The sequence below is a fragment of the Arachis hypogaea genome, chromosome 9 (assembly GCF_003086295.3).
Source record: "Arachis hypogaea cultivar Tifrunner chromosome 9, arahy.Tifrunner.gnm2.J5K5, whole genome shotgun sequence".
Lineage (NCBI taxonomy): Eukaryota > Viridiplantae > Streptophyta > Magnoliopsida > Fabales > Fabaceae > Arachis > Arachis hypogaea.
Genome location: NC_092044.1, coordinates 11,551,856 through 11,577,971, shown reverse-complemented (window position 1 = coordinate 11,577,971; position 26,116 = coordinate 11,551,856). Strand labels below are relative to the sequence as shown.

At 35.9% G+C, this 26,116-nt stretch overlaps 2 protein-coding genes and 2 long non-coding RNA genes across 4 annotated transcripts; all 4 read right to left on the bottom strand.

Annotated features, from left to right (window-relative positions):
* Positions 1–7,235: 7,235 nt before the first annotated feature.
* Positions 7,236–8,752, bottom strand: LOC140174941 (uncharacterized). Its single transcript, XM_072201866.1, has 2 exons — positions 8,631–8,752; positions 7,236–8,538 (listed from the first exon to the last, which is right to left on the bottom strand). Exons 1-2 carry the CDS (start codon positions 8,667–8,669, stop codon positions 7,570–7,572), a joined length of 1,008 nt encoding a protein of 335 aa, XP_072057967.1. The 5' UTR covers positions 8,670–8,752; the 3' UTR covers positions 7,236–7,569.
* An 87-nt stretch (positions 8,753–8,839) lies between these two features.
* Positions 8,840–11,282, bottom strand: LOC112712906 (uncharacterized). The gene is made up of 3 exons (XR_003157964.3): positions 11,229–11,282; positions 11,003–11,140; positions 8,840–9,578 (listed from the first exon to the last, which is right to left on the bottom strand). It is a non-coding gene; the product is annotated as an uncharacterized lncRNA (long non-coding RNA).
* A 14-nt stretch (positions 11,283–11,296) lies between these two features.
* On the bottom strand, positions 11,297–12,372 carry LOC140175054 (uncharacterized). Its single transcript, XM_072201958.1, has 2 exons — positions 11,910–12,372; positions 11,297–11,322 (listed from the first exon to the last, which is right to left on the bottom strand). The coding sequence occupies exons 1-2, from the start codon at positions 12,370–12,372 to the stop codon at positions 11,297–11,299; spliced, it is 489 nt and encodes a 162-aa protein (XP_072058059.1).
* Positions 12,373–15,842: 3,470 nt separating this feature from the next.
* On the bottom strand, positions 15,843–18,365 carry LOC112712905 (uncharacterized). The gene is made up of 4 exons (XR_003157963.3): positions 18,204–18,365; positions 18,051–18,104; positions 17,825–17,962; positions 15,843–16,134 (listed from the first exon to the last, which is right to left on the bottom strand). It is a non-coding gene; the product is annotated as an uncharacterized lncRNA (long non-coding RNA).
* Positions 18,366–26,116: the final 7,751 nt, after the last annotated feature.

The window sequence follows — 26,116 nt, the reverse complement described above, 5'->3', positions numbered from 1 at the left end:
ATATATGAAAGGAATTAATTCACCAATAAGCTTAGCAATTTGTGACAAAAGAATTACTGATGACCCAATAGATTAAATAATTGGAATTGTTCATGGAAACTTGGCAAACGTAAATGTTAAATTCAATGCCCATCTTGGATACGCTATACCTTTATCAACTGAAAATCTTGGAAGATCTATAAGTTTGGCTTATAAATTTCACAGAAAGAATCTAATGGAACAAGATGACGAACCATTTTCAATTACATATGCAATAAATTATGCTTTAACAAATTGCCATCATAGTATAATATTTAAAAACAGAGAAAGAATTTATGTTGATAAATTATTTTAGAAAATTGTAAAAACAGAAATACCAAAATATAAAGCTATTGAAAACCCAATTCTATTATTAAAAGAACCATCAGGAAAATTAGTTTCATCGAATTTTCAAATAAGAGAATCTAAAATTAATAGCCCTTTAAGTTTATCTAAGTTAAAAATTAAAGAAGAAAATTCTGAAATAAAAGAACTAACAAAAAAGGTCGAAAAATTAAATGAAACCCTAAACATTAAATTATGACAATAAATAAAGAAAAAATATATGTAATTTATCAAGACAAGAAACAAGAGCTCTTTGAAAGAGAAAATCATTTGAATTATTCTGAAATAAATCAAAGAGCATTTGAAGCCCTAAAAATAATCTATGACAAGTTGAAAAGAGAAGTTGAAGAACTAGAAAAATTAATAGAATCTCTAGAAAATAGTGATGAATCGATGATAGAGTTTGCAGAAATTTTAAAATAAATAATGAAGCAAAAAAAGATTCAAAAACCAGAAAATAAAATAAAAAGAAAAAGGACGAGAAAATTAAAAAGTAAAATAAAGGAGTGTAAAAGAGAATTAAATAATCTTCAGATTGAAATTAATGATCTTATAATAAAAAGGATAGAAATAAGAATAAATATAAACAAATTGGAATTAAACTTAAAAAATTTATAAATGCCTGGAAAACCATATTATGACTTAAAAGAATTAAAGCTGTTAAAAGAAAAAATGGAGAATGAAATTGAAAAATTAAACAGATATTTAGAAACAAGAGAAAGTGTAGAAATAAAAGAAGTTATTGAGGATTTAAGAAATTATATTAAAGAAAAAGATAAACAGATAAAAGATTTTATATACAATAATCCATGCAAAAAAGACTATTATAAACTAAAACAAGATTGAAAAATTATAAATGAAAATTATAAATATACAACAAAGACTAGAAATAAATGCAAGAGAAATAGTAGAAATGGTCAATACTTTAAATTATGAATTTACAAATTATTTAAATAAAGCACCACCAATTGAATCTATACAAATTATAAACTTATTCAAAATAAAATATGAAGAGTTAATAGAAATTTTGAAAAAGTCGACGATAAAAAATTGATATCAGAGCCAAGTTAACGATTAAGGGTAACACTTTCTCTTTAAGTAACACTTTTTAGTGATACACTTTTCTGTAAATCTGTACAGATTTACATCTTTACAGTAGATGGACCCTTTAAACATTTGTGATATACAGAGAGAGAGAAAGAGAGAGAGCGCAATGGTCTCCATCACCATCATTGCGCTGCCACTGCACCACCACAATTTAAAATAGGTTTAGTTTGTGTTTTTGTTTTTATTTTAATATTTTTCTTTTTACAACTTTTAAAAATATATATATTTTTTATATTTTATTTTTATCTTTAATTTTTTTTATTCGTAAAAATTTTAAAAACAAAAACATTAAAAATGAAAACAAAAAATAAAATTGTAAACATTGAATTTGAAAAGGCAAAGAAAAAAGAGATGGAGGAGAGAAAAAATTTGAAATAGAGAAAATCAACATTTTATATATTAAAAAAATAAATTAAATACATAAAATATAAAATCAAAATAAAATTTAAAATATAAATTATTGATCTAATATAAATTTTATAAAATTGATTGATTTATTTAAAATTATAATATAAAAAAATTTTAAAAATTAAATCAAGATTCTAACTAATACTATTTGAAGTCAATAACAAACCATTTTGTTTTGCTTGCAAGGATCTTTTTGTCCCTAAAATATTGAACAATTTTATGTTCATGTCACCTTTTGTTAATAAGTTTCAACAACTAGTCACAAAAAAAAAAAACAAGTTTCAATAACTAATTTGTCAAATATTTATGTCTAATATTTATAGTGATTGAGGGCTAATCCGACATTTTAAGATATTTAAAAGGAAATTATTTTCTACGTACAAGTGTTTTTTTATATAAGTCTTTATAAATCATTTATATTCATTTTCTTCTTTCTTTTTCTTTCTCCTCCATTATCAGTTATCTCGTTGTTGAATATAATAAATAATTTAGGTTCAGATTGTCAATTGAACTAGAACAAAATTGATTATTGTTTTGAATCCAATCAAGTGTTTGAGATGTGGTTCAATTCAAAAGAAAAGAATGTAGCATTAGAGAAAATATTTTTCTGTATTTGCAGCAAATTTAGGTGTAACACAAAGATATTTGAGTGTATTTTTATTCTGAAAAGTTCTGCATAATTCAAAACTCTTCATCTTCCTTTTCTTTTTCTCATCTTCTGCTACTTTTTTTCTTATTCATCTTTTTTTTTTGTTTACCTTCTCAAATTTCTTTTTATTTTACTCTCTTAATAAGAATAAAAATAAAAAAATTAAATAAAAAGGAAGAAGAAACACATAATACTACAAAATTATTTGGAAGATGATGAACTTATATTCATTTAACTAAAAAAAAGAAATAAAAAAAGAAAAAAATGTAGCATCAGAGGAAACATTTTTTTATTTGTAGCAAATTTGGGTATAACACAAAGATATTTGGGTGTATTTTAAAAATTTTGGGTGTATTTTCATTTTAATAAGTTCTGCATAATTCAAAACTCTTCATCTTCCTCCTCCTCATCTTCTGCTGTTTCTTCTTTTTTTTTTCATCATCATCACCATTTTTTCTTCTTTTTTTTATTCATCTTTTTCTTATTGTTTTCCCTTCTCAAGTTTCTTGTTTTACTCTCTTAACAAGAATAAAAATAAAAAAATCAAAACAAAGAAGAAGAAGAAACACATAATGCTGCAAAATTACTTGGATGAAGATGAACTTACATTCATTTAATTAAAAGAAAGAAAGAAATAAGGAAAAAAAGAAAAAGAAAAAAATACAGCATTAGAGGAAATATTTTTCTGTATTTGCAGCAAATTTGGGTGTAACACGAAGATATTTGGGTGTATTTTTAGAATTTTTGGTATATTTTTATTCTGATAAGTTCTGCATAATTCAAAACTCTTCCTCTTCCTCCTCCTCATCTTTTGCTGCTTCTTGTTTTTCATCATCATCACCATTTTCTTCTTCTTTTTTTATCTTATTCATCTTTTTCTTTTTGTTTTACCTTCTCAAGTTTCTTCTTGTTTTACTCTCTTAACAAGAATAAAAACAAAAAAATCAAACAAAGAAGAAGAATAAACACATAATGTTACAAAATTACTTAAAAGAGGATGAACTTACATTCATTTAACTAAAAGAAAGAAAAAAATAAGGAAAAAAAGAATAAAAAATGCGGCATTAGAGAAAATATTTTTCTATATTTGCAGCAAATTTAGGTGTAATACGAAGATATTTGGGTGTAACACGAAGATATTTGGGTGTATTTTTATTCTGATAAGTTCTGCATAATTCAAAACTCTTCCTCTTCCTTCTTCTCATCTTTTGCTGCTTCTTCTTCTTCATCTTCTTATTTCAAATTTTCACAATTCTTCTTGGGAGGAAAACATCAAACAAAAAATAAAAAATACATAATATTGCAAAATTAATAGAAAAAGAAGGAGAAAAAAATGCAGCAACAACAACAGTAGTAAAAAAACGACGATGAAGATGAAACACGTGAAGAAAAAGGAGGAGAAATGCAAAGAAGAAGGAGAAGAAAAAGAAAGAGGAGGAGGAGGAGGAGGAACGCAAAGCGCGCTATAAAAATGATTGAGTAGCGCGCATGTTGATACACTTATATGGGTGAGCATCCTTTTTGTTGAATTTGGCCTAACTTGTATGACTTGTAAACCAAAATGACTTGTATGTGTAGCACTTCTCTTTAAAAGGCGCTTATTCCTTAGGAAAAAAATAGTGATGAACCAAATTATTTTAATTAATTAAATGAAAATATAAATAGACTCAAAATTATTTTGTACTAGTATTTTTATCCGTAATAACATTACGGAAATATAAATTTTTTTAAAATTATGGTCTATTTTATTCTTACAGTATAGATTATGCATGACACAAAAGATTTATAAAATCAAACTACTTTTACAAAAAAAGTCGTAAGTTGACAAAAGTCTCTGACTAAAAAGACCAATGTATTTGTAGATAAAAAAATCAAATAATAAGATCTTTAGTTATTATTTTTATATGAAAAAGTTTAATTTTTTATTAATAATTAATTTTAACATTCGTTATCTAAAATTTAAAACAATTTAACGTGTATATTTTTGCATTTAATTAGGTGTTAATTGTTAAGTCTGTTGCACAAATAGAAATAATTAATTTTTATACTTGTTATTTAAAAATAATATTTTATTTTCTCTCTATGTATATAAAAATATAATTAGATATTAGCATAAAAAAATTATACTGATAGTTATAAAATTAACTCAAAATTAATTTTTTGTAAAATAATTGAATCTTGATTCTAACTTTTAATTATAACATTAATATTCTCTCCAAATTATATGTAATAAATATTTGAAAGAAGAGAAATAAAAATATAGATTAGAAAGATAAGCGGTAAAAATTTAAAATTAAATTAAAACCTAAAAAACTATGTATATAATAATAATATTTTTATTTAAATTATATTATTTTATTAATTTTATTTTTTGTAGAAGAGAAAGATAGAAAAAATAGAAAATGAGAGAAAGATAAAGATGAAGAATGAGAGTTAGAGTCAGAGTGAGAGTTTGTTAATTTTGGAAGAAACAAATTTATTTTAATTATAAAAAATATCGGATGGCATATTTTGATTTGTCAAATTACTAATATAAAATATAAATTATATATAGAGTAAAAATAGTAGAGAGAAATAGAAAAATGGAGAGAGAGGTAGATGAGAGAATTTAGGAAGGGAGTTTATTAATTTTGAAAAGAAATATTTTCTTTCAATTTTAATAAGAAAGTGTCATGTGACACATTGATTATTAAATTAGATAGTAATACATGATATATAATATAGGGCAAAAAACCATTATAAGCCAATGCCCTCTAGAATTTACGTATATCAGCCAAACCGAAAATGATTTCAGTAATGCGCCAGATCATATATTAATATAATTCGAACCAAAGTGGTTCGAACTGCATTTGGTAATAATTCGAACTAGGGCAGTTCGAATTACTAGTTGAGTGTTCTTAATAAATCGAACCAGGTTGGTTCGAACTATGAATGCACGTAATTCAAACCAGGGTGGTTCGAATTAAACAAACCATAATTCGAAGGAGGCTGGTTCGAATTAGTGGGTGACAGAGCTCTATATATATGGTTGTAAACGTGAGTTGGTCTCATTAGAGGGAGTAAGATTGCTAGTGAGGAGAGTTTTGTTGTTTTGGTTCACCACAGAGGATCCATTAAGAGGAAAACTCGTTCCGGAGTGAAGTTCACAAATAAGGATCCTCTCTGTATTGTCGTTACTCCTACGACGAGCTTTGATGACCTTGTTAGATCTGTATTGATGAAGCTCGGTCTGGAAGGTGCAAAGCGGGTTATGAAGTTTTTCTATTGCATTCCAATCACGGTGCTCCAGGATACCGTGAAGTATGATTGTTTCACGATTAGTAGTGATGAGGACTTGCAAGTAATGTTTCTTTGTCGGCGGCAGTTTCCGAAGGCGAGGACACCAGAGTTGTTGGCAAAGCTGGTTGATGTGGTATCCAGCTCAGGGGGTTCGAACCGGAATACGACTTTAGCCATGCCAACCGGTTCTAGTTCCCGGCCTGCCGTTGGTTCTTCCTCCGTCCCTGTGTACCAGCCAGTGGTCTAACCTGTCGCCTCCCCGTCTTTTGCTGTTGATCTCAATGGCAGTGTAGGCGACGAGGTAGGTTCAAGGGAAAATCTACCGAATGCTTTACTAGGCATTGCACCGCTTGGCGTTGGAGACGGATTGTTGGGTGATGCAGTGAAGGATGACGTCGAGCCGGATATGATTGACGATGATAGCGGCGATGATATTGGAGTGAGTGAGCTTGCATTGGCGGTAGGTGGTTCTAGCTCTGGCACACAGCAGTATCCACCGCATTTTTCCTCTTTGGACTTGGATGCCATGAGGCAGGAGGGGGTTTCTGGGCACTCTGTTGGATTCGAAGCTAGAGATGCGGAAGGGACTGCTGGTCTGACAGAGTTCTAGGTTGGTCAGCAATTTTAGGATAAAGATGAGGCCCTGTTAAGTGTGAAGACTTAAAGCATCCGGCGAGGGGTACAGTACAAGGTAGTGGAGTCTGATTATCGCCGGTATGTGGGCAAGTGTTCTGAGTTTGGTAATAGGTGCACATGGTTGATTCGACTGAGTCTCCGGCAGCGCAAGGGCATTTGGGAGGTCAAACGATACAATGGACCTCACACTTGTCTTGCCACCTCCATCTCGAGTGACCATAGGAGTTTGGATTATCATGTGATATCGGCGTTCATTATGCCAATGGTTAGGGCTGATGCATCCGTCAGCATCAAGGTGCTCCTGAATGCCACGGCAGCACACTTTGGGTTTAGGCCGACTTACAGGAGGGTCTGGATGGCGAAGCAGAAGGCTGTTGCCCTCAGCTACCGTGACTGGGATGAGTCATACAACGAGCTGCCCAGGTGGGTGTTGGGAGTCCACTTGACGATGCCTGGTACTGTTGCAATCCTAAGGACTAGCCCCGTTCGAGTTGGAGGACAGGTAGACGAGTCTCAAGCTTATTTTCACAGACTTTTCTGGACGTTTCCACCGTGCATCGAGGCATTCCGTCATCGCAAGCCGCTAGTCAGCATTGACGGTACCCATCTGTATGGCAAGTACGGGGGAACGTTGCTCATCACAATTGCATAGGACAGGAACTCCAACACCCGTTTTCAAAGTACAATTCGATGAACAAACAACAAAGGAAAACAGCTCTAAAATAATAACAAAAGTACACATGGCTGTCATACATGAATGAACCCTAAGGAACAAAATACATAAAACGTGAATAATCTAAACAGATGCAAGCCCGTAAAGCAATGACGGGGTACCCGTGCCCTCTGACCTCTGTGGATAAACGGCTCCTCATCCTCGATCTCATCCGCATCCTCATCCGGGCCAGGCTGTGCAGGTGGCGTAAAATGGACGGGTGCCGCAGACGGCCCAGCAACAGACTCTGATGCAGCAGCGTAGGCGGATGGTAGGGTACCTCCCAAACCAAAATGGTCACCAACAGATGCCATAGGAGGCTCGTTCAGATCAACATCTAAAGGTGCCTGCGTGTCGGAGATCTGACCACGCCTCCGGGCCGGCACGTCCTCCTGCATGATGGCGGTAATGTCCTCTAGAAACTGTGCACCTCCGAAGTCCGCATCAAGCATATCTGAGGCAAGGAAGTCTGACCACTATGATCCCGGAATAACCCATGGGGTACCCTCCTACTGAGGCTGGTCATGGGCGGGTACACCAACGAAGTAATCTCCAAGAGGCCCGACCCAAGTCCAGCGTCACCAGGGTCAGCCCCGTCACCCATACCTGACCCATACCACTCACCTCTATGTCCGCCATCGTGGGTACTAACACCATCAACTGCAACAGCCCCTGCACCATCCCTGCCCACGGGACCATGCTGATCGTCGTCATCGTTGTCAGGGTCACGACCACGGTGGTCCACCCCACCACGCCCTCTCCGTCTCCCTCCCTGGCCTCGTCGTCCGCCTCTAGCGGGACCGGTATCGTCATCATCGTCCATAGCCGCATCAAGCCACCTCCACTCACGTTGGCTCCGTCGTGTTCCCACACGAGCTCTCCTCTCAACACGCCGCCTGTCCGGCACGTCCTTGGGACGATCCATGTCAGGAACTCGCCCAGCACCCCGCTGTGAGGCCTCAACTGGAATAGAAACGGCTCTCGGATCCCCCAAGTGCATCTCCGGAGACAACAACCTCTTTCCATGCTGACTCCACCACTCGACAAACTCATGCGACGGTCCAGGGTCGGCAACAACATCGAACCTCAGCACGGTCTCCGCACGGGAGTCCCAATAGAGACGCCACTTCTGCAAATGGTACGAGAACCATCGATCGTCGCCTCTGCCGTCCTTGGACATCAGAAAGTCGATGTTCAGGGCGGAATTCAAACAGGGCTGCACCCCTCCTAACTGTGGAAGAACCCTATCTATCTGATGCCACTCTATGACGGCAAAGTAGATCAGCGATGTCACAGACTGCCACAATGCCATATGCCGAGGCTCCAAAACCTCTGGATGCACAACCTGAAGTACGTCGGGACTTTTGTACGGCATCCAGATAAACTGCATGGAGAACTCTCCATTGTCAGGGCAACTCATGGACCCAACTCATAAAGTGTGGTTAAATAAAGAAACTTATTAAGTAGCGTACTCACCTCCTTGTCCTGTAACCGGTCTATCCTCAGCCTCCACATCTGCACTCTAGGACCCTTTTCGCTACCGGAAGGGTTGTATCCTGACCACCTGCATCATACATGTGTCTTATGGCTACTTAAATGTGTGTTTAGGGTTTGTAATACATTATTAATGAAAATGGAGTTATTTATATTAAATTGAAATAGAGAAGGCTGAGTAGAGTACCTCGACGCCAATGGCCAGTTGAACGTCTCATACCCTGCAGGCCTAAACCGAGGAAATCGCCAGAAGATCCAAGACTGAAGTAGCTGAAGTGGGCCCGCTAACTTGACCACATGTCTGTTCGCCACTCGGCACATGCACCGGTACAACCATGCCAGTGCTGCAGAACTCCAGCTGTAGGTACCCATCTCCTCCAGCCTAGCTACGTAAGGAAGCCATCTGATGTGAATGCGGTTGCCGGACTTGTCCGTAAACAGCTGCATACCCAACAACATCATGATGTACGCACGGGCATATCGCCGCACAGTCTCGTCATCGGCTCCCTCGGGGCACTCACCAAAAGTCTCCTGAAACCAGCTGCAGTTCACTGCGTACTTCTAAACCTGGCTGGGAGGAGGAACCACTCCAAGCAACTCCTGGAACCACACCCAGGCTGGACGGCCACCCTGTATGTATATCTGGAATTCTGATAGGTAGCCGCTCACGTAACGCCCATCCACTGGCAAACCCAACTGGTATGCCACGTCCTGAAGTGTGACCGTGCACTCTCTGAACGACATATGAAACGTGTGCGTCTCCGGACGCCATCGCTCGACGAATGCACTGACAAGAGCCTCGTCTAACCGGAACCATCTATTGTTCAGCCTTGCAAGATGGTATAGTCCGGCCATCTGCAAGTACGGAATGTATCTGTCATCGAGTCGCATGCCCTGCTGCCGCCGCATGCTCCTGATGCATCGCTGGGGCTGCACAAGACATGCACCGCATTGTTAGAACCAGCTTCATAACCAATGAAAAACATAACCAAAACAATAAATCATCAACAAAATGTCATACTAAATAAAACCGCATAAAAATCCATGAACGAGAACCACATGCAAAACAACTACCATAGACCACACAGCTAAACCACTAACATAAAACAGCTTAACTAGAACCACTAACATAAAACAGCTTAACTAAAACCATGAACATAAAACAGCTAACATAAAACAACTAACACAAACCACTAACATAAAACAACTAACACAAACCATTAACATAAAACAACTAACATAAACAACCAACATAAAAAAACCAACATAAACCACTAACATAAAACAGCTAACATAAAACAACTAAACCATACCACTAACATAAAACAACTAACACAAACCACTAACATAAAATAACTAACGTAAACCACCAACATAAAAAACCAACATAAACCACTAACATAAACCACTAACATAAACCACCAACATAAAACAACTAACATAAACCACCAACTAAACCACCAACATAAAACAACCAACACAAAACAACCAACACCTACCACTAATGTAAAACAAGTAGCATTAAACAACTAACGTAAAATTGGAAAATTGGTTTAGAAGTGGAAAATTGGTTTAAAAATAGTCAAAACCGGTTTGGTCACCTTGAACTCAGATTTAAACACTAAACTTGCAACGTCCATAACTTTCTCCACAAAATTCCATTTCCCACAAAGTTGATATCAATCAAAAGGTTTTAAAACCATCTATTATTTGCAACAAATCACAACTCAAACAAGAATTTGTGGAATAAATTATGGACCTTCAAAGTTCACCCAAAATCATTTTTACAAAAGCACTTTCAAAACCTCATTTTCACCACATTCACAATTCCTTACCTATAACACATACATTTTCTAACACCTCCATTTCTACCTCATCAACAGCCATTTCAAGCTATTTTTAACCAATCCAATAAGCCATAATCTTAGATTGCGTTTAGCATAAATCATATGTGAATATATATGAACAACCCTTCACAATTACCATTCCACTTATGCAATATCAACAGTTCACACACAATATTCCATCAACATATTACCAATCCATTAATGCCATCATCAACTCTCATACATGCATTAAACCATTAATTCACATAACAACTTTTCAAGAACAAACATCAACCATAATCATCAATCTATACCAACACCAACACAATCCATCATAAGCAAGTCCAAGGGCATAAAATTAATAACCTCAAGGCCTCCTATTCCCAATATATGTTCACCAAAAATTATACTAACAACAATACCAAGCTACTCATTAAATGCCATTAACAAGTCAACTTATCCTATGGTTCTTCTAACCTAAGTTTTCACAACACCGTAAATATTAAACGTGCGAAACTTAAACCATACCTTGGCCGATCACTTAGTTCACCCAAGGCAGCCTCACAACTCAAAATTACAGCCCCTCCAAACTCAATCAAATAGCCCCAAACTAAGCTTGATCACCAACAAGCCTCCAACAAGCATCAACATTCACATACACACTACCTAAACCACAATTAACACATCCAAACATAACAACTCAATACCCAAATGCCTAAATTCAGAAATTTTATTAGGGTTTGAGATCTCTTACCTTTACCCACTGATCCTTGGGCAATACCCACAAGAAATCAAGTCTAGTGGACCCCTAAAACATTAAAATCATAAAGGAATTGAGTTTCTCAAACCTTAAACCCGAAATTCATATACCAGCAGAAATGGAGTTAGGAAAAAGCGATTCACTTACTGTTTTGTTTGGATATAATTAAAGAGCTTGACGAGCCCGACGCGTGGCCGCAAACGGTGCGGCGATCGGAGCCCGGATGAGGAAGTTATGGTAGTTGGAAGGAATGGTGAGGGTTTGTGAATTTCCTCTCCCTCCCTTGCTGTAATGGCGTCGCAGCAGCTTGTGAGGAAAAAAAGAGCTGCTGCCTCATTTAAGTGTTTGGGTCCGGTTGGACCCACGGGTCCGGTTTGAGCCCCGATTCAACCGGTTTGGTCCTTCCGGTCCGTTTTTGGACCAAATTTTTGAAATTGGTATCAAAAATTTTCGTTTCGACGAGCTCTATCCTATTTTGATATTAGTTTTGTATTTTTAGCTTTCCTAATTAAAATTCAATTTATTAACTAATAATTTACCGATTTTAGCGGGGTTTACATCCTACCCACCTAATTAGGAATTTTGTCCTCAAAATTCAGAGGGAGTTACCTGAAAAGAGGTGTGGGTAGTCCTTTCGCATCTCTGATTCAAGCTCCCAGGTATGTTCTTCAATACCAGCCCGACTCCAAGCTACTTTCACCAAAGAAACTTCCTTTCCGCGGAGACGTTTGGTGCTGGTATCATCAATCCTAACCGGAGTTACTGGAAGCGTCATGTCTTCTCTCACTTGGATTGATTCCGGCTCTAGGACATGACTAGGATCAAAAGTGTATTTACGAAGCTGCGATACGTGGAACACGTCATGCCGGTTCGAAAGATGTGGTGGTAACGCGATCTTATATGCCACTGGTCCAATTCTCTTTAGGATTTCAAATGGCCCAATGTAGCGGGGATTTATCTTCTTGGTTTTGATGGACCTCCCTATTCCAGTGGTCGGAGTAACCTTCAAGAAGATGTGTTCTCCTTCCTCGAATTCTAAGGGCTTTCGTCTTCGGTCAGCATAGCTCTTCTGACGGTTTTGAGCTTCAAGCATTCGACTCCGAATTCTCTTTATTTGCTCAGTGGTTTCACTTACCATTTCCGGTCCTATCAAGCTCTTTTCTCCTACTTCGTACCAACATAATGGAGACTAGAATTTTCTTCCATACAAAGCCTCATATGGAGCCATTCCAATACTCGCATGATAGCTATTGTTATAAGCAAATTCTACCAGAGGCATATATCGATCCCAGCTCATCGGTTGATCCAAAACACAAGCTCTTAACATGTCTTCCAAGGTTTGGATTGTTCTTTCTGATTGGCCATCCGTTTGGGGATGATAGGCAGTGCTTAGGCTCAATTGAGTGCCAAAAGCTCACTGAAATGCACCCCAGAACCGTGATGTAAAGCGAGGATCTCTATCCGATACAATGGTGGAAGGTACGCCATGTAACCTCACAATCTCCTTTATATATAAGCGCACTAACTCCTCCATAGAACAACTTATCCGAATAGGCAGAAAATGAGTTGACTTGGTCAGTCGGTCTATAACCACCCAAATAGCATCACAACCGATCTGAGTTCTTGGTAAGCCCAATACAAAATCCATAGCAATGCTCTCCCATTTCCACTGTGGAATCTCCAAAGGTTGAAGGGTTTCTGCTAGCTTTTGGTGTTCAATCTTAACTTTCTGACAAGTTAGGCATTTAGAAACATATAATGCCACATCATTTTTCATTCCTGACCACCAGAACATCGTCTTTAAGTCTTGGTACATCTTAGTGCTTCCAGGATGGATAGAGAATCCGCTCTTATGTGCTTCCTCCAATATGTTCTGTCGCAAATCCCCGACATCTGGCACAATTATCCGGCCCTTGAACCTCCACAACCCATCTCTATCTTCTGACACTCTCCATTGCTTGCCTTTCTCAATCGCCGGCAAAATCTTATACAATTCTTGGTCATTTTGATGAGCCTTTCTCAGTTCAGCCTTGAAGTCACTTGAGATCTGTAACTGGCTTAGGCATAAAGTCCCAAACTCCTCTCTGATTCCCAGTTTCAATCCTTGGAAGGCTCTCAACAACTCTTCCTCTCTTAGCATCATCCAAGCAGCACATAGGGATTTCCTACTCAAGGCATCTACCACTACATTCGCCTTTTCCCGATGATAGTTTAGCTCGAAGTCATAATCCTTCAGAAGTTCCATCCACCTCCTCTGACGCATATTCAATTCTTTTTGCTCAAATAGGTACTTTAGACTCTTATGGTCAGAGAAGACTTGAAATTTCACTCCATAGAGATAACGCCTCCAAATCTTCAAGGCAAAGACAATGGCCGCAAGTTCCAGATCATGAGTTGGATAGTTTCTTTCATGAGGTCTTAATTGACGTGAGGCATAAGCTACAACCTTATGATGTTGCATCAACACGCATCCTAAACCTTTCAAAGGACGCATCACAGTACACCTCGAATGGTTCTCTTGGCTCAGGCAACACTAATACAGGGGCGGTAGTCAATCTCTACTTTAAGGCAAGGAAACTCTCCTCGCACTCGGGAGTCCACACAAAAGGAACATCCTTCCTGGTTAGCTTAGTCAAGGGTAAAGCGAGCTGTGAAAACCCTTTAATGAACCTCCGATAATAACCCGCCAAGCCTAAGAAACTCCTGATTTCCGTCACTGAAGTTGGCCGCTCCCAATTCATCACCGCCTCAACCTTAGCAGGATCCACTGCTATTCCTTGCTTACTCACCACATGACCAAGAAATTTCACCTCAGACTTCCAGAACTCACACTTGGATAGCTTGGCATACAACTTCCTATCCTTCAGAATTTGTAGCACTGTTCGCAAGTGTTCTGCATGCTCATCCTCGGTCTTAGAATAGATAAGAATGTCGTCAATAAACACAACAACAAACTTATCCAGATATGGATGGAAAATTCTGTTCATGTAATCCATGAATATCACCGGAGTGTTAGTTAGTCCAAAGGACATAACGGTATATTCATAGTGACCATAGCGCGTTCTGAAGGCAGTTTTGGGAATGTCCTCATCTCTGACCCTTATCTAGTGGTATCCGGATCGTAGATCAATTTTAGAGAACACACCGGCTCCCTATAATTGGTCCATCAAGTCGTCAATCCTTGGCAACGGATATTTATTCTTCACTGTAACTTTATTTAGCTGCCTATAGTCAACACATAAGCGCATGCTTCCATCTTTCTTTTTCACCAGTAATACTGGCGCACCCCACGGCGATACACTTGGTCGGATAAAATTTTTACCCAACAGATCCTTCAGTTGAGACTTCAATTCGGCCATTTCCAAAGGCGACATCCTGTAAGGAGCACTCGAGATTGGTCCGGCCCCAGGTACTAAATCAATAGCAAACTCAACTTCCCGTTTCGGTGGAAATTCATCAATATCATCAGGAAACGCCTCCGGAAACTCACACACAACTGGGATTTGTTCTAAGTCTTGATCATCACCCGAAACACCCGCAGCTAGCAACAATATCCCCTGACATTCAGCCCCAGAATAGTTCACTATCATGGAATTCAAGTAGTAGTTATTCACTATAACCGGCCCTTCAGTGTCTTCAGGCATAAAATACACTGTTTTTGCCGAGCAATTTAATAGAACGCGGTTCTTGGATAACCAGTCCAATCCCAGAATGAGATCAAGACCAGTCATCGGCAAACAAATTAACTTATGCACGAAATCACGCCCTTGTACTCGAAAAAGAACTTGGGGCACCCTAACCTAGTCACCATAGCCTCATGGGTAGCATTGTATACCTTTAAATCATACCCCAGTACTACTATTTTCAGTCCTAACTCATCAGCCTTCTCAAATGCACTAAAAGTATGTGAAGCTCCAGAATCAAACAAAGCATTCAAAGTTTTACCCGCCATCTCACATTTACCTCGGATCAATGCCTCTGACCCCTCAGCGCCTATAGAAGAAGTAGTGTATACCCTTCCTGGTTGCTGCACCCTGCCATATTGCCTAATGCAGCCATGAAGTCTATAAGATTAGGAGTGTTTCCTGATGCCTCAGGCATGGCATTGCCTATTCGGCCTCTACCTCGCCCGCGTCCGCGTCCGCGAGTAGACATCTGGTCCCTATACACACCAAACAAGTGATATCAAGTTGATCAGTCTCAATATCTCAAGTTCAGTGCTTTAAGTCCCAAATGCATGCTCATGAACGTTTATGCCACATATATCAATTAGATATCCTAATAGCACATAAACACATACACAGAGAATGCACAAAAGCACAATCAGTCCGTCCTCAGGCTCTATAGGAACGAACTGCTCTGATACCATAATGTAACACCCTACTACACAGTGTTTTACGCTTAAGTCATAGAACAGAGGTCGTGTGGTATTACAGACCTCTAATAGTAAGGATATACATATAATACTGAAAGAAATAATATACTAGGAGCTTTGAAACAAAGCGGGTAAACAAAAATTGCAAAATAAAAAGCGCAACGCTCAAGGAATAGGATTACTTGCGTGCTAAGAAACCTAATAGGAACATGATAAAACAATAAACGAAGGGATAAAGAAAAGCCAAGGAACAGCATAACTAGCCTCTGACTCAGCCTGCGAAGCTAAGGCTGGCCGGAGGATACATATATACATATAAACATACATAAGTGTCCCCAAAATATACCAAAATACCAAAGTAAACTCCTATCTCTCCCTCAACCTCTAAGAAGAGTAGCATACATAAGTTACTTGGAGAGTAAGCTACACATATATACATATATACAAATAGAAACCAAAATACACCCAAGGACTACTTCGCTTTCCAGAATCCAGACGCCTAGCGAGGAGCCTCTCGACCTGCATCTGAAAAACAACAATACAATATGGAATGAGAACCGGAGGTTCTCAGCATGGTAAAAGTGCCACACGTATAAGAAATACGGTCCTGAGAATGCCATAGGCAATCCTGGAACTCTGTTATTCGATTATCCAACTTAAGTACTAAACAGAAGCCATAAACAGGGGTAGGTATTCTAAATCTGCCTAACTTACTCAAGTTCAAACTTAACCTAACAACAAACCATTTCCTCCGTTTCCTCCATCCTTTCATCATTCAGAATGCAACAGAAACAAGCAACCAAACAACCTCACGCACAAGTAATGATCAAATAGTACAAATAGCAAGTATAACAAATAGAAGGTAATATATATCAATTAGGCATACCCAGGAAATGCATAGCAATCAATACAAACAAATGCATATGATGCATGCCTGTCCTACGGCTGATGGGGCCCATCTGTCGGTTATTCAGCCAACCCGACAAGTCCGAAAACCTTAGACTGTCCCCCATCGCGCATCCCCAAGAGTCTATGCATAGAGTTCACATTCAATCATCATATAATCACTCAATGGGGGCTATCTATACCCGGAAATTTATACGTGCCCGGTCACCCTTACGACGTAGGGTCAACAGAGTATCGAGATTCAACCTGGAACACGTGGTGGCGAGCCACGGTTCTTACTCAGGAAAACTCGTATCTCAGATATCATTATTCATAAGCCATGGCAATTATCATCAATACATCATCAAGTATCAAACTTTAACATTAAACTTCATTAACATCCTTATTTTCTTCATAAAAGCCACTATTTACAACTTTCTTCACCTTCAAGTTATTTTGTTTTCCTAGCTTCTTTTATCTACTGGACCTAGAATCATACTTTAAGCCTTAAAGGGAAGAAAATAGAGGTTTAGAAATGGAAAATTGGTTTAAAAATAGTCAAAACCGGTTTGGTCACCTTGAACTCAGATTTAAACACTAAACTTGCAACGTCCATAACTTTCTCCACAAATTTCCATTTTCCACAAAGTTGATATCAATCAAAAGGTTTTAAACCCATCTATTATTTGCAACAAATCACAACTCAAACAAGAATTTGTGGAATAAATTATGGACCTTCAAAGTTCACCCAAAATCATTTTTACAAAAGCACTTTCAAAACCTCATTTTCACCACATTCACAATTCCTTACCTATAACACATACATTTGCTAACACCTCCATTTCTACCTCATCAACAGCCATTTCAAGCTATTTTTAACCAATCCAATAAGCCATAATCTTAGATTGCGTTTAGCATAAATCATATGTGAATATATATGAACAACACTTCACAATTACCATTCCACTTATGCAATATCAACCTTTCACACACAATATTCCATCAACATATTACCAATCCATTAATGCCATCATCAACTCTCATACATGCATTAAACCATCAATTCACATAACAACTTTTCAAGAACAAACATCAACCATAATCATCAATCTATACCAACACCAACACAATCCATCATAAGCAAGTCCAAGGGCATAAAATTAATAACCTCAAGGCCTCCTATTCCCAATATATGTTCACCAAAAATTATACTAACAACAATACCAAGCTACTCATTAAATGCCATTAACAATTCAGCTTATCCTATGGTTCTTCTAACCTAAGTTTTCACAACACCGTAAATATTAAACGTGCGAAACTTAAACCATACCTTGGCCGATCACTTAGTTCACCCAAGGCAGCCTCACAACTCAAAATTACAGCCCCTCCAAACTCAATCAAATAGCCCCAAACTAAGCTTGATCACCAACAAGCCTCCAACAAGCATCAACATTCACATACACACTACCTAAACCACAATTAACACATCCAAACATAACAACTCAATACCCAAATGCCTAAATTCAGAAATTTTATTAGGGTTTGAGATCTCTTACCTTTACCCACTGATCCTTGGGCAATACCCACAAGAAATCAAGTCTAGTGGACCCCTAAAACATAAAAATCATAAAGGAATTGAGTTTCTCAAACCTTAAACCCAAAATTCATATACCAGCAGAAATGGAGTTAGGAAAACGTGATTCACTTACTATTTTGTTTGGATATAATTGAAGAGCTCGACGAGCCCGACACGTGGCCGCAAACGGTGCGACGATCGGAGCCTGGATGAGGAAGTTATGGTAGTTGGAAGGAATGGTGAGGGTTTGTGAATTTCCTCTCCCTCCCTTGCTGTAATGGCGTCGCAGCAGCTTGTGAGGAAGAAAAGAGCTGCGGCCTCATTTAAGTGTTTGGGTCCGGTTGGACCCACGGGTCCGGTTTGGGCCCCGGTTCAACCGGTTTGGCCCTTCCGGTCCGTTTTTGGACCAAATTTTCGAAATTGGTATCAAAATTTTCGTTTCGACGAGCTCTATCCTATTTTAATATTAGTTTTGTATTTTTAGCTTTCCTAATTAAAATTCAATTTATTAACTAATAATTTACCGATTTTAGCGGGGTTTACAAAATGCAAAACCACTAAGTCACATATACCGCTAGCACGAAGTTATTTCTGTACTAACCTCGTCGTTGATGACCCCGGCTATATGAGCAACTCCGTCCGAGCCATATAACCGTGCCGGATCGTCCGTCATCAGCAGAGTATTCCGTTCAGGTCTTCGTCGGAGAGAATCTGGGTCATTTTCTCTGGGATTTGGTGGGGTAGGGAAAAGGAGGAATGGTTTGAATAAGGCTGATTCGAACTCCTTATATAGCCGAATCTTGAGTAATTCGAACCAGGTAGGTTCGAATTACTAATGAAGCCACGAGAAGGGTAATTCGAACCAGGTTGGTTCGAATTACATGGTTAGCTATCGTAGGTGTAATTCGAACTACCCTTGTTCGAATTATGTGCAATTTGAGTTCGAACCACATTGGTTCGAATTACGTTCAACATTTTCTCATCCTAATTCGGACTACACTGGTTCGATTTATTAAGGAATGTAGTTCGAACCAAGCTGGTTCGAATTACATTAAAATAGGCCTTGGCTCATTGCTGAAACGATTTTGCTTTTGGCTTATTTACGTAATTCGAAACTTGCCTTGGCTTATTAGGGTTTTTTGCCCTATAATATAAGTATATTTCAATTTCAATTTTAATATTTTAATTTTAATTTTAATACAATTAAAGAATGTCATATTGCACATTTTGATTGTCAAATTAGTAATTAGTCATTGATATTGATAATGATATATAAAATAGATAGAGTGGTTGAAGGAATGAAAGAAATAGAGAAAGCTAAGGAAGAGAGAGGAGGGGAGAACTCTTTAATTTTAGAGGGAAAGATTTGATTTCAATTATAATGAGGAAGTGACATGTGGCACATCATTGATATTGATAATGATATATAAAATAGATAGAGTGGTTGAATGAATGAAAGAAATAGAGAAAGCTAAGAAAGAGGGAGGATGGGAGAACTCTTTAATTTTAGAGGGAAAGATTTGATTTCAATTGTAATGAGGAAGTGACATGTGGCATATTTTGGTTGTAAAATTAGTAAGGAGAATGGAAGAATTCTTTAATTTTGGAGGAAAAGACTTAATTTCAATTACAATGAGAGAGTGACATGCAATACATTTTGGTTGTAAAATTAGAAAGGAAGAGAGGAAAATTCTTTAATTTTGGGAAAAAAATTTGATTTTAATTGCAATGAAAAAATGACATATGACACATTTTAGTTGTAAAATCAGCGATATATAATAAATTATTAATATATTCAAATTAAATCCGTAACAAAATATATAGCAGATCAGTGTGTTGAATACAAATATATTAATTGTTATCACTTAAAGTTAGAAGAAACTAGTATATTTATAAAAATCAAGAAATACCAAACATAATATTACCAAATTTCAAGAGTGTTCATTGTAATTTATTCAAAGAGGTAAATATTAAATTGGTACTCAAACGATTTTAGCGCTGATAAAATAGTATCTGATTTTTATTATTAACAAAATAATTCCTAAAAAAATTTTTAAATTTGACAAAATTATCCAACTAACCATCAAAGAATGATGTTACAGTGAACAAAAAATGCTGATGGGGCCGTTAGAAGAGAGCTCTAATAATGATAGAGAACTCTGGCGACATTTCCGTTCTTCTTCGTGTTCGTTGCTTCTACTTCTTTAATACACCGCTGTGTGTCCTTTCGCCATGGCAACTGAAGAAAAAGACTGCCATGGCATACCGCTACACCTTGCCACGTTTTTCGTGTTTGCCGCTTCTTTTTCAACATGCAGTTGCGTCCCTTTCGCATTCTCTTCCATTATGAAAGTACCTCGTCACGTTCTTGTGTTTGCCGCTTCTTCTTCTTCAACATATTGTTGCGTCTTTTCCGTGCCCTCCGCCATGGCAGCACCTCGCCGCTGCAGCACCTTGCCGCTACATTTCCTTCCGCCATAGCAAAGAAGAAGAAGAGTCGAAAACGTTGTCGAAGTTCTCTGACATCATCGAAGTTTTCCTACGACAGCTACATCAGCGTTTTTCGTTCACTGTGACGTCATCTTTTTATAGATGTGTGATTTTGTCAAGTTTTAAAATGTTTTAGATATTATTTTGTCAATAACAAAAATTAAGTACCATTTTATTAGCGTCAAAATCTTTCGAATACTGATTTGGTATTTATCTCTTTAACCAATAAGACATGAATGTGATATACATTCAACTTTTGTGTAGTAGGAACAAGGAACTAGGAAGTCAAAACTAGCTTCTAAGTTTGGTGTTTATTTATGCTACAGTCCGTATAAATTATTATTGATCCTCAATATGGTTTAGAACTGGTGGGGTTTGTCATGTGAGCGAGCTAGAATAAAAATCTTCCATGGAGATGTATTTCTAGTTTATATACTACTCTTCCAATCTTGGCAAAACAAGAAGAATCTTGATTACAGAAGAGAAACAAAAATTGAGGGTTTAAAAATTGCAGCTATAAATTGTCCATGGAGCAACAGTATTTTCATATGGGTCTGACAAGCCAGCTAAGCATAGTTGGGTTTAAAAATTGCAACAATATATAGCTCTAGTTTAGTTTATTGAGCAACATCTTATAAAGTTAATTTGCAAGAGGTTTCCACATGATTATATACTCAAAATATAGAAGCAGTTTGAAAGTGGTGAAAGATGACAAAACGGAAATGATTAGCCATGATCAAGAAAGCTAAATATAAGTACCAAAAATGGTATCTCTAAATTAAAATTAGTTATTAAAATTAATAATTATATATTTATATATAAATACATATATTATTTAACTTATTTTTAATATATATTTTATATTAGTGACAAATTTTAATATATACAAAATATAATTGATAAATACCAACTAACTGTGTTTGTTTCTTATTTTTTAAAGGTAGTTGTACACTAGATTTTTTTTTCCCGGGCTAAAATAAGTTGAAAACTAACTCTTTCCCACTTTTTATTTGGAATTCTAGTAACTTTATATAGAATTTGTATAACAATTGAATAATACTATAAATTTAAATATTTTTGTTAACTGCTAATAAGTTATAACTCAAATTGCATAATTTTCTTATATTTATCTAAGAGATTGCGGATTCGAGTCTCTTTATTTTCGGTAAAAAAAAAGTATTTTTGTTAACTAAGTTTAACTAAGTTGATTTAACATCAACAAAAATCAGTTATAAATAGCATTATTCTAAGTCTTATTATTTAATTTGGTTAGATTTAGTTTATAAAAAGACTTAAATAGTTAGATGTATAACATTATTTATAACTATTATGTTATATGTACACAAAAAAAATCAACTATTAATTAGTTACTATATATAGAAATACATATTTTATGTCTTATAAAAAATTTATTATATTATTATAAATAAGTTTGATTATTCATCTTTTGTAAGTTTCATTATTCTACAATAATAGATCTGAACTTCATTAAGAATTTGTTGTTGGCCAATAAATTGTTGCATGCACAAAATAAGATTCGAATCTCCAATACTTATTTAAATAGATGAAACACTTACATAATAATTAATTTGGTGATTAATTTTAATTTTAATTTTACATGAAACACTTTTGTTTTTTAAAATATATAAAAAATTGATTCTTTTATTTGAAAAATTTGTTCTTTTGTCTATAAAAAAACAGGTCTATAAATAAAAGGGTGAATTGACTAAACTAATTAAGTTGGTTAAACTTGTATCCCCCAAGGAAAAGGTGTTTACACCTCTTGATGGGTATATTGGCAAAGATGTGAACATGTGGATTTAGAAGGCGATTAGTTCAAATACACATGTGTTATCACATGAATCCTCCATAGTTTAATGACTTGAAGATTTCATTATAGTCATCATGTAATCAGCATTAGTCAATTATGCTCCACATGATCCCTGATCCAACTTGGTAAAAGAGCTTTGAATTCAAGGAATAAGTACCGTCCCTAAATCCTTCCCTTCAAATAAATTAACAATAATTTTTGAAAGAAAATAAAAAATAGTTAAAATAACTTAAATTTATCTTATTTAATATTTATTAATTATTATTATAATTTATAAATATTAAATAAAATAAATTTAAACTATTTATTTTACCTTCCTAACATTATCAATAAATTAAATTTTTTTGAAATTGACAATATCAAATACTTCTTAATTTATAGAATTAAATCAAATTTTTCTTAATAATTCAAATAAAATTATACTTAATAATATATCACGCATCAACTGTTGATAACATATAACAAATTAAGGGATATTGACTTACTATCAAACTTATTAAGTATAGTTTATTCAATTTACGTAATATCTTCTTTCATATGATTTTTTTTCGATTTCATTTAAAGAAGAAAAGTATTAGAAACCAGCAAGATTTGTAATTTGTAGTCATTATTAATATTTTTAAGAGATTATATTTTACGACATTAACTAAGAAAAAAATTAAAAGAATTGATTGTCAGTTGCATATATGCAAAAAATTACACTCTCAATATAATAAACATAATTAGAATCGTTGTCAAAAATCACGATAGTTGTATTTTTATTCAAAACCTAATAATAACAAGAACATGAATTTCAGCCGAAATGTTATTTTTTTTCTATTTCCTCGTGTAATTTTTTTTAAGTTTTTATGTAGATTTTATTGGAATCGCATTTTCTAACATAATTTCTGTTTAGTTTCCTTTTTCGTGAGCTTTATGCTCCATTGTCTATAAAAAAAATAATGGCAATTATCACATCCTGCGTTTGTTTTAAAGAATAAGACATGACAAAATACTAAGAATAGGATAAGACATTAATAGACAGAGACACAAAATTTTGTGTTTTTATATTCTGTTTGATGATAAACTAGAATAAATTATGAAAATTCAATTTATTCTTATTTTTTTTTCATTCAAAAAATTTGAGATGAGAAATATAACAATAAAAATATAATTATAAAAAATTAACAAGAATAATGAAAGAAAAAATAAAAAATAAGTTGTGTCTCTTGTTAGTGTCTCCGTGTCCTTCCTTCCTATTAGGATGAACACAAAATACACTAATTCAGTGTCTCTAGACACATTGTTTCTATCCATGTCTCTTCTGCCAAACACGATTTTATATCTTATGTCCGTATCTTAGTGTCCTATCTCTGTAAACAAACGCAGCCTAAAATCCTGGTAGTATTTTCCAATAGTATTATTAACTGAAAACTAGAAACTAACATCTTCCAATTAAGTAATCCCTGCATCCAGAGTGGTTATTAATATCAGAACTCAAAAACCTTGTTGCATAAGCAGCTAATTTGTCTTTTTATTCCCCATAGGACATTGCATTCATGTATTATATAGAAAAAAGCATGGTGAACCACGTGGAGAAGGTACACTCATGCCTTTTCATATATCTATATATATAAACCTGATCCATCTTCAAAATTATTAGTACCTAGCATCTTTACCAATTTGTTATTGAAAAACATTCTCAAATTTCTCATGAAGATCATCATCAAGTGGAGAGTTCTAGCTTCTATTTTGATCTTCATTATTATTGTTCACCTTCTTTTGTTCTCCTCTATTTCTTATTGTTCCGGACATGAACAATCACAAACCTCTCCAACTCTGTCAAGGAAGTTATTGCTATCTTCATCACTTGATTCTGTTTCCAACAAAGTCAAAGGTAAACTAATTATTAGTGGTGGAAGCAAGAATAAACAGACCAAGAAAGCTGTGGATCAAGGTTTGAGGAAAGCACCATCAAGTGTCCCAAATCCTACACAGAACAAATAGGATTTGACATTTCTTTTCAAGATCTCCATCGTCTTAGCTTCTTCCATTTGTTTTTATCTGTCACGGTAACATTTTGGTATATCATGATTCATGTATCTGGATACAAAGAATTAATTTTCAGATACATTGTATTATGAATATACCAAATGTTGGGAGTGACAAATAAAAAAAATGTGAAAAATTATTGGTTAATTCATGTGATTTCGTATCCTTTTAATGATTTGCAAGATTTTTTTGAATATTTTTGTTGGAAATGTTTCAAGACAGTTGAGTTTAATTGTAGTGAAGTTGAAAGGTGTAGGGGAATTAGTGATTTAGTATGCAGGGAGTAAGTGTACATAAAGTACTAAACTTTATTTGTAGTTCAGAAATTTTGCTATGCAAATTATTATATATAAAGCAGAAATTTAAGGGTCAATTTTGATTTTGATCTGGGTCAATACTTTTTATTAGAATTTGGAAAACTAACTAACAAAAAAAAAAAAGGAGATTGCTTCTCTACGCGCTATAAATAATTTTAGATTTTATACAATATCAGAGTCTAAATTTCTGTTCATATCATTCTTCTGCTCATAAAACCAAGTAACCATATTGTTTTAATTTCCCTTTTTATATATTTATAATTTTGAGTGAAACCTCAAACCCGACCCCTAATAAATTTATGAAATTTCTTTCCGTCTCTTAACAAAATAAAAGTATAGTCTTATCGCGACCACTAATAATTAATTCCGTGAGATATTTTGCTTTTTCTATTAATGTCTTTATCCAGAGTTAATGGATCTTACCTACGTGGACTGTTAAGTCAATAATTTAATGGATAAATTACTTCTTCTTTTTTTTTCCTCTTCTAGGGATGTCAACGGGACAGGGCGGAGGTGGGAGATGCCTCCCTACTTCCTATCCCCGTTCCCAGATTTGCTCCCTGTTTCCGTCTCCGTTCTCCGCCGTGAGAAAATATTGTTCCCATTCCCATTCTCCATAGGGTCCCATTCTCCGTGGAGACTCCATTCCCCATCTATCTGATAGTTCTAACTAATTATTAATTTACATATGAATAGAGTTGCAAGTATCCATCTTATACAAAAATAGAAAGATTTTAATACAAAAAGTCTAAAGGACAAGATGGTGGCTTCTTTTGAAATGACGCAGTGGAGGGACGCAACAGCAAGCCAGAAGATAGAGCAGTGGACGAGGTGGGAGACGCGGCAACAGAGAGGAGAATGGACACGACGGCAGAGTTACGGAAAGGAACACCGCAAATAGAGAGCACGACGCGGTAAGGGTGATGGCACGGTGAGGTGTGACGATGCGGTGAAAAGGGAGAGTGGTGAAAGGGTGGCTGTAGAGAGGTTGGATGGAGTATGGACAGCATTAGGGATCTCTGAATTGAAGAAGGGTTATGCAAATGTGAATTAGGAGTTTTGAGTTTTTATATATATACATATGTATGTGAAAAGACTAAATAACATATATGAGAAATAAACTATTAAGAACAATTCAGTAAATTTATGAATTTCGGGAATTAGTGGGGATGGGGCAGGGATCCCCACTCGGGTCCCGCACCTGTCTCAGGAGAATTTTATTCCCCATTCCTATCCCCGCGGAGAAAATTTCTCACAGTCGGATCCTCATTCGGAGCAGTCTCCGCAAGAATCCCGCGTCTTGGGGAGTTTTGCCATCCCTATCCTCTCCTCTTCTATGCGAACCAGAATACCACTAGGCCAACTCTCCTCAATATT

Coding starts and splice junctions, on each gene's coding strand:
- LOC140175054 (XM_072201958.1), bottom strand. CDS start 12,372: ATGGTAAGTGAAACCACTGAGCAAATAAAGAGAATTCGGAGTCGAATG. Junction 11,323..11,909: donor AGTAGCTTGGAGTCGGGCTG/GTATTGAAGAAC, acceptor TTCGGGTTTAAG/GTTTGAGAAACTCAATTCCT.
- LOC140174941 (XM_072201866.1), bottom strand. CDS start 8,669: ATGTGGAGGCTGAGGATAGACCGGTTACAGGACAAGGAG. Junction 8,539..8,630: donor ACCGGTTACAGGACAAGGAG/GTGAGTACGCTA, acceptor TTCTCCATGCAG/TTTATCTGGATGCCGTACAA.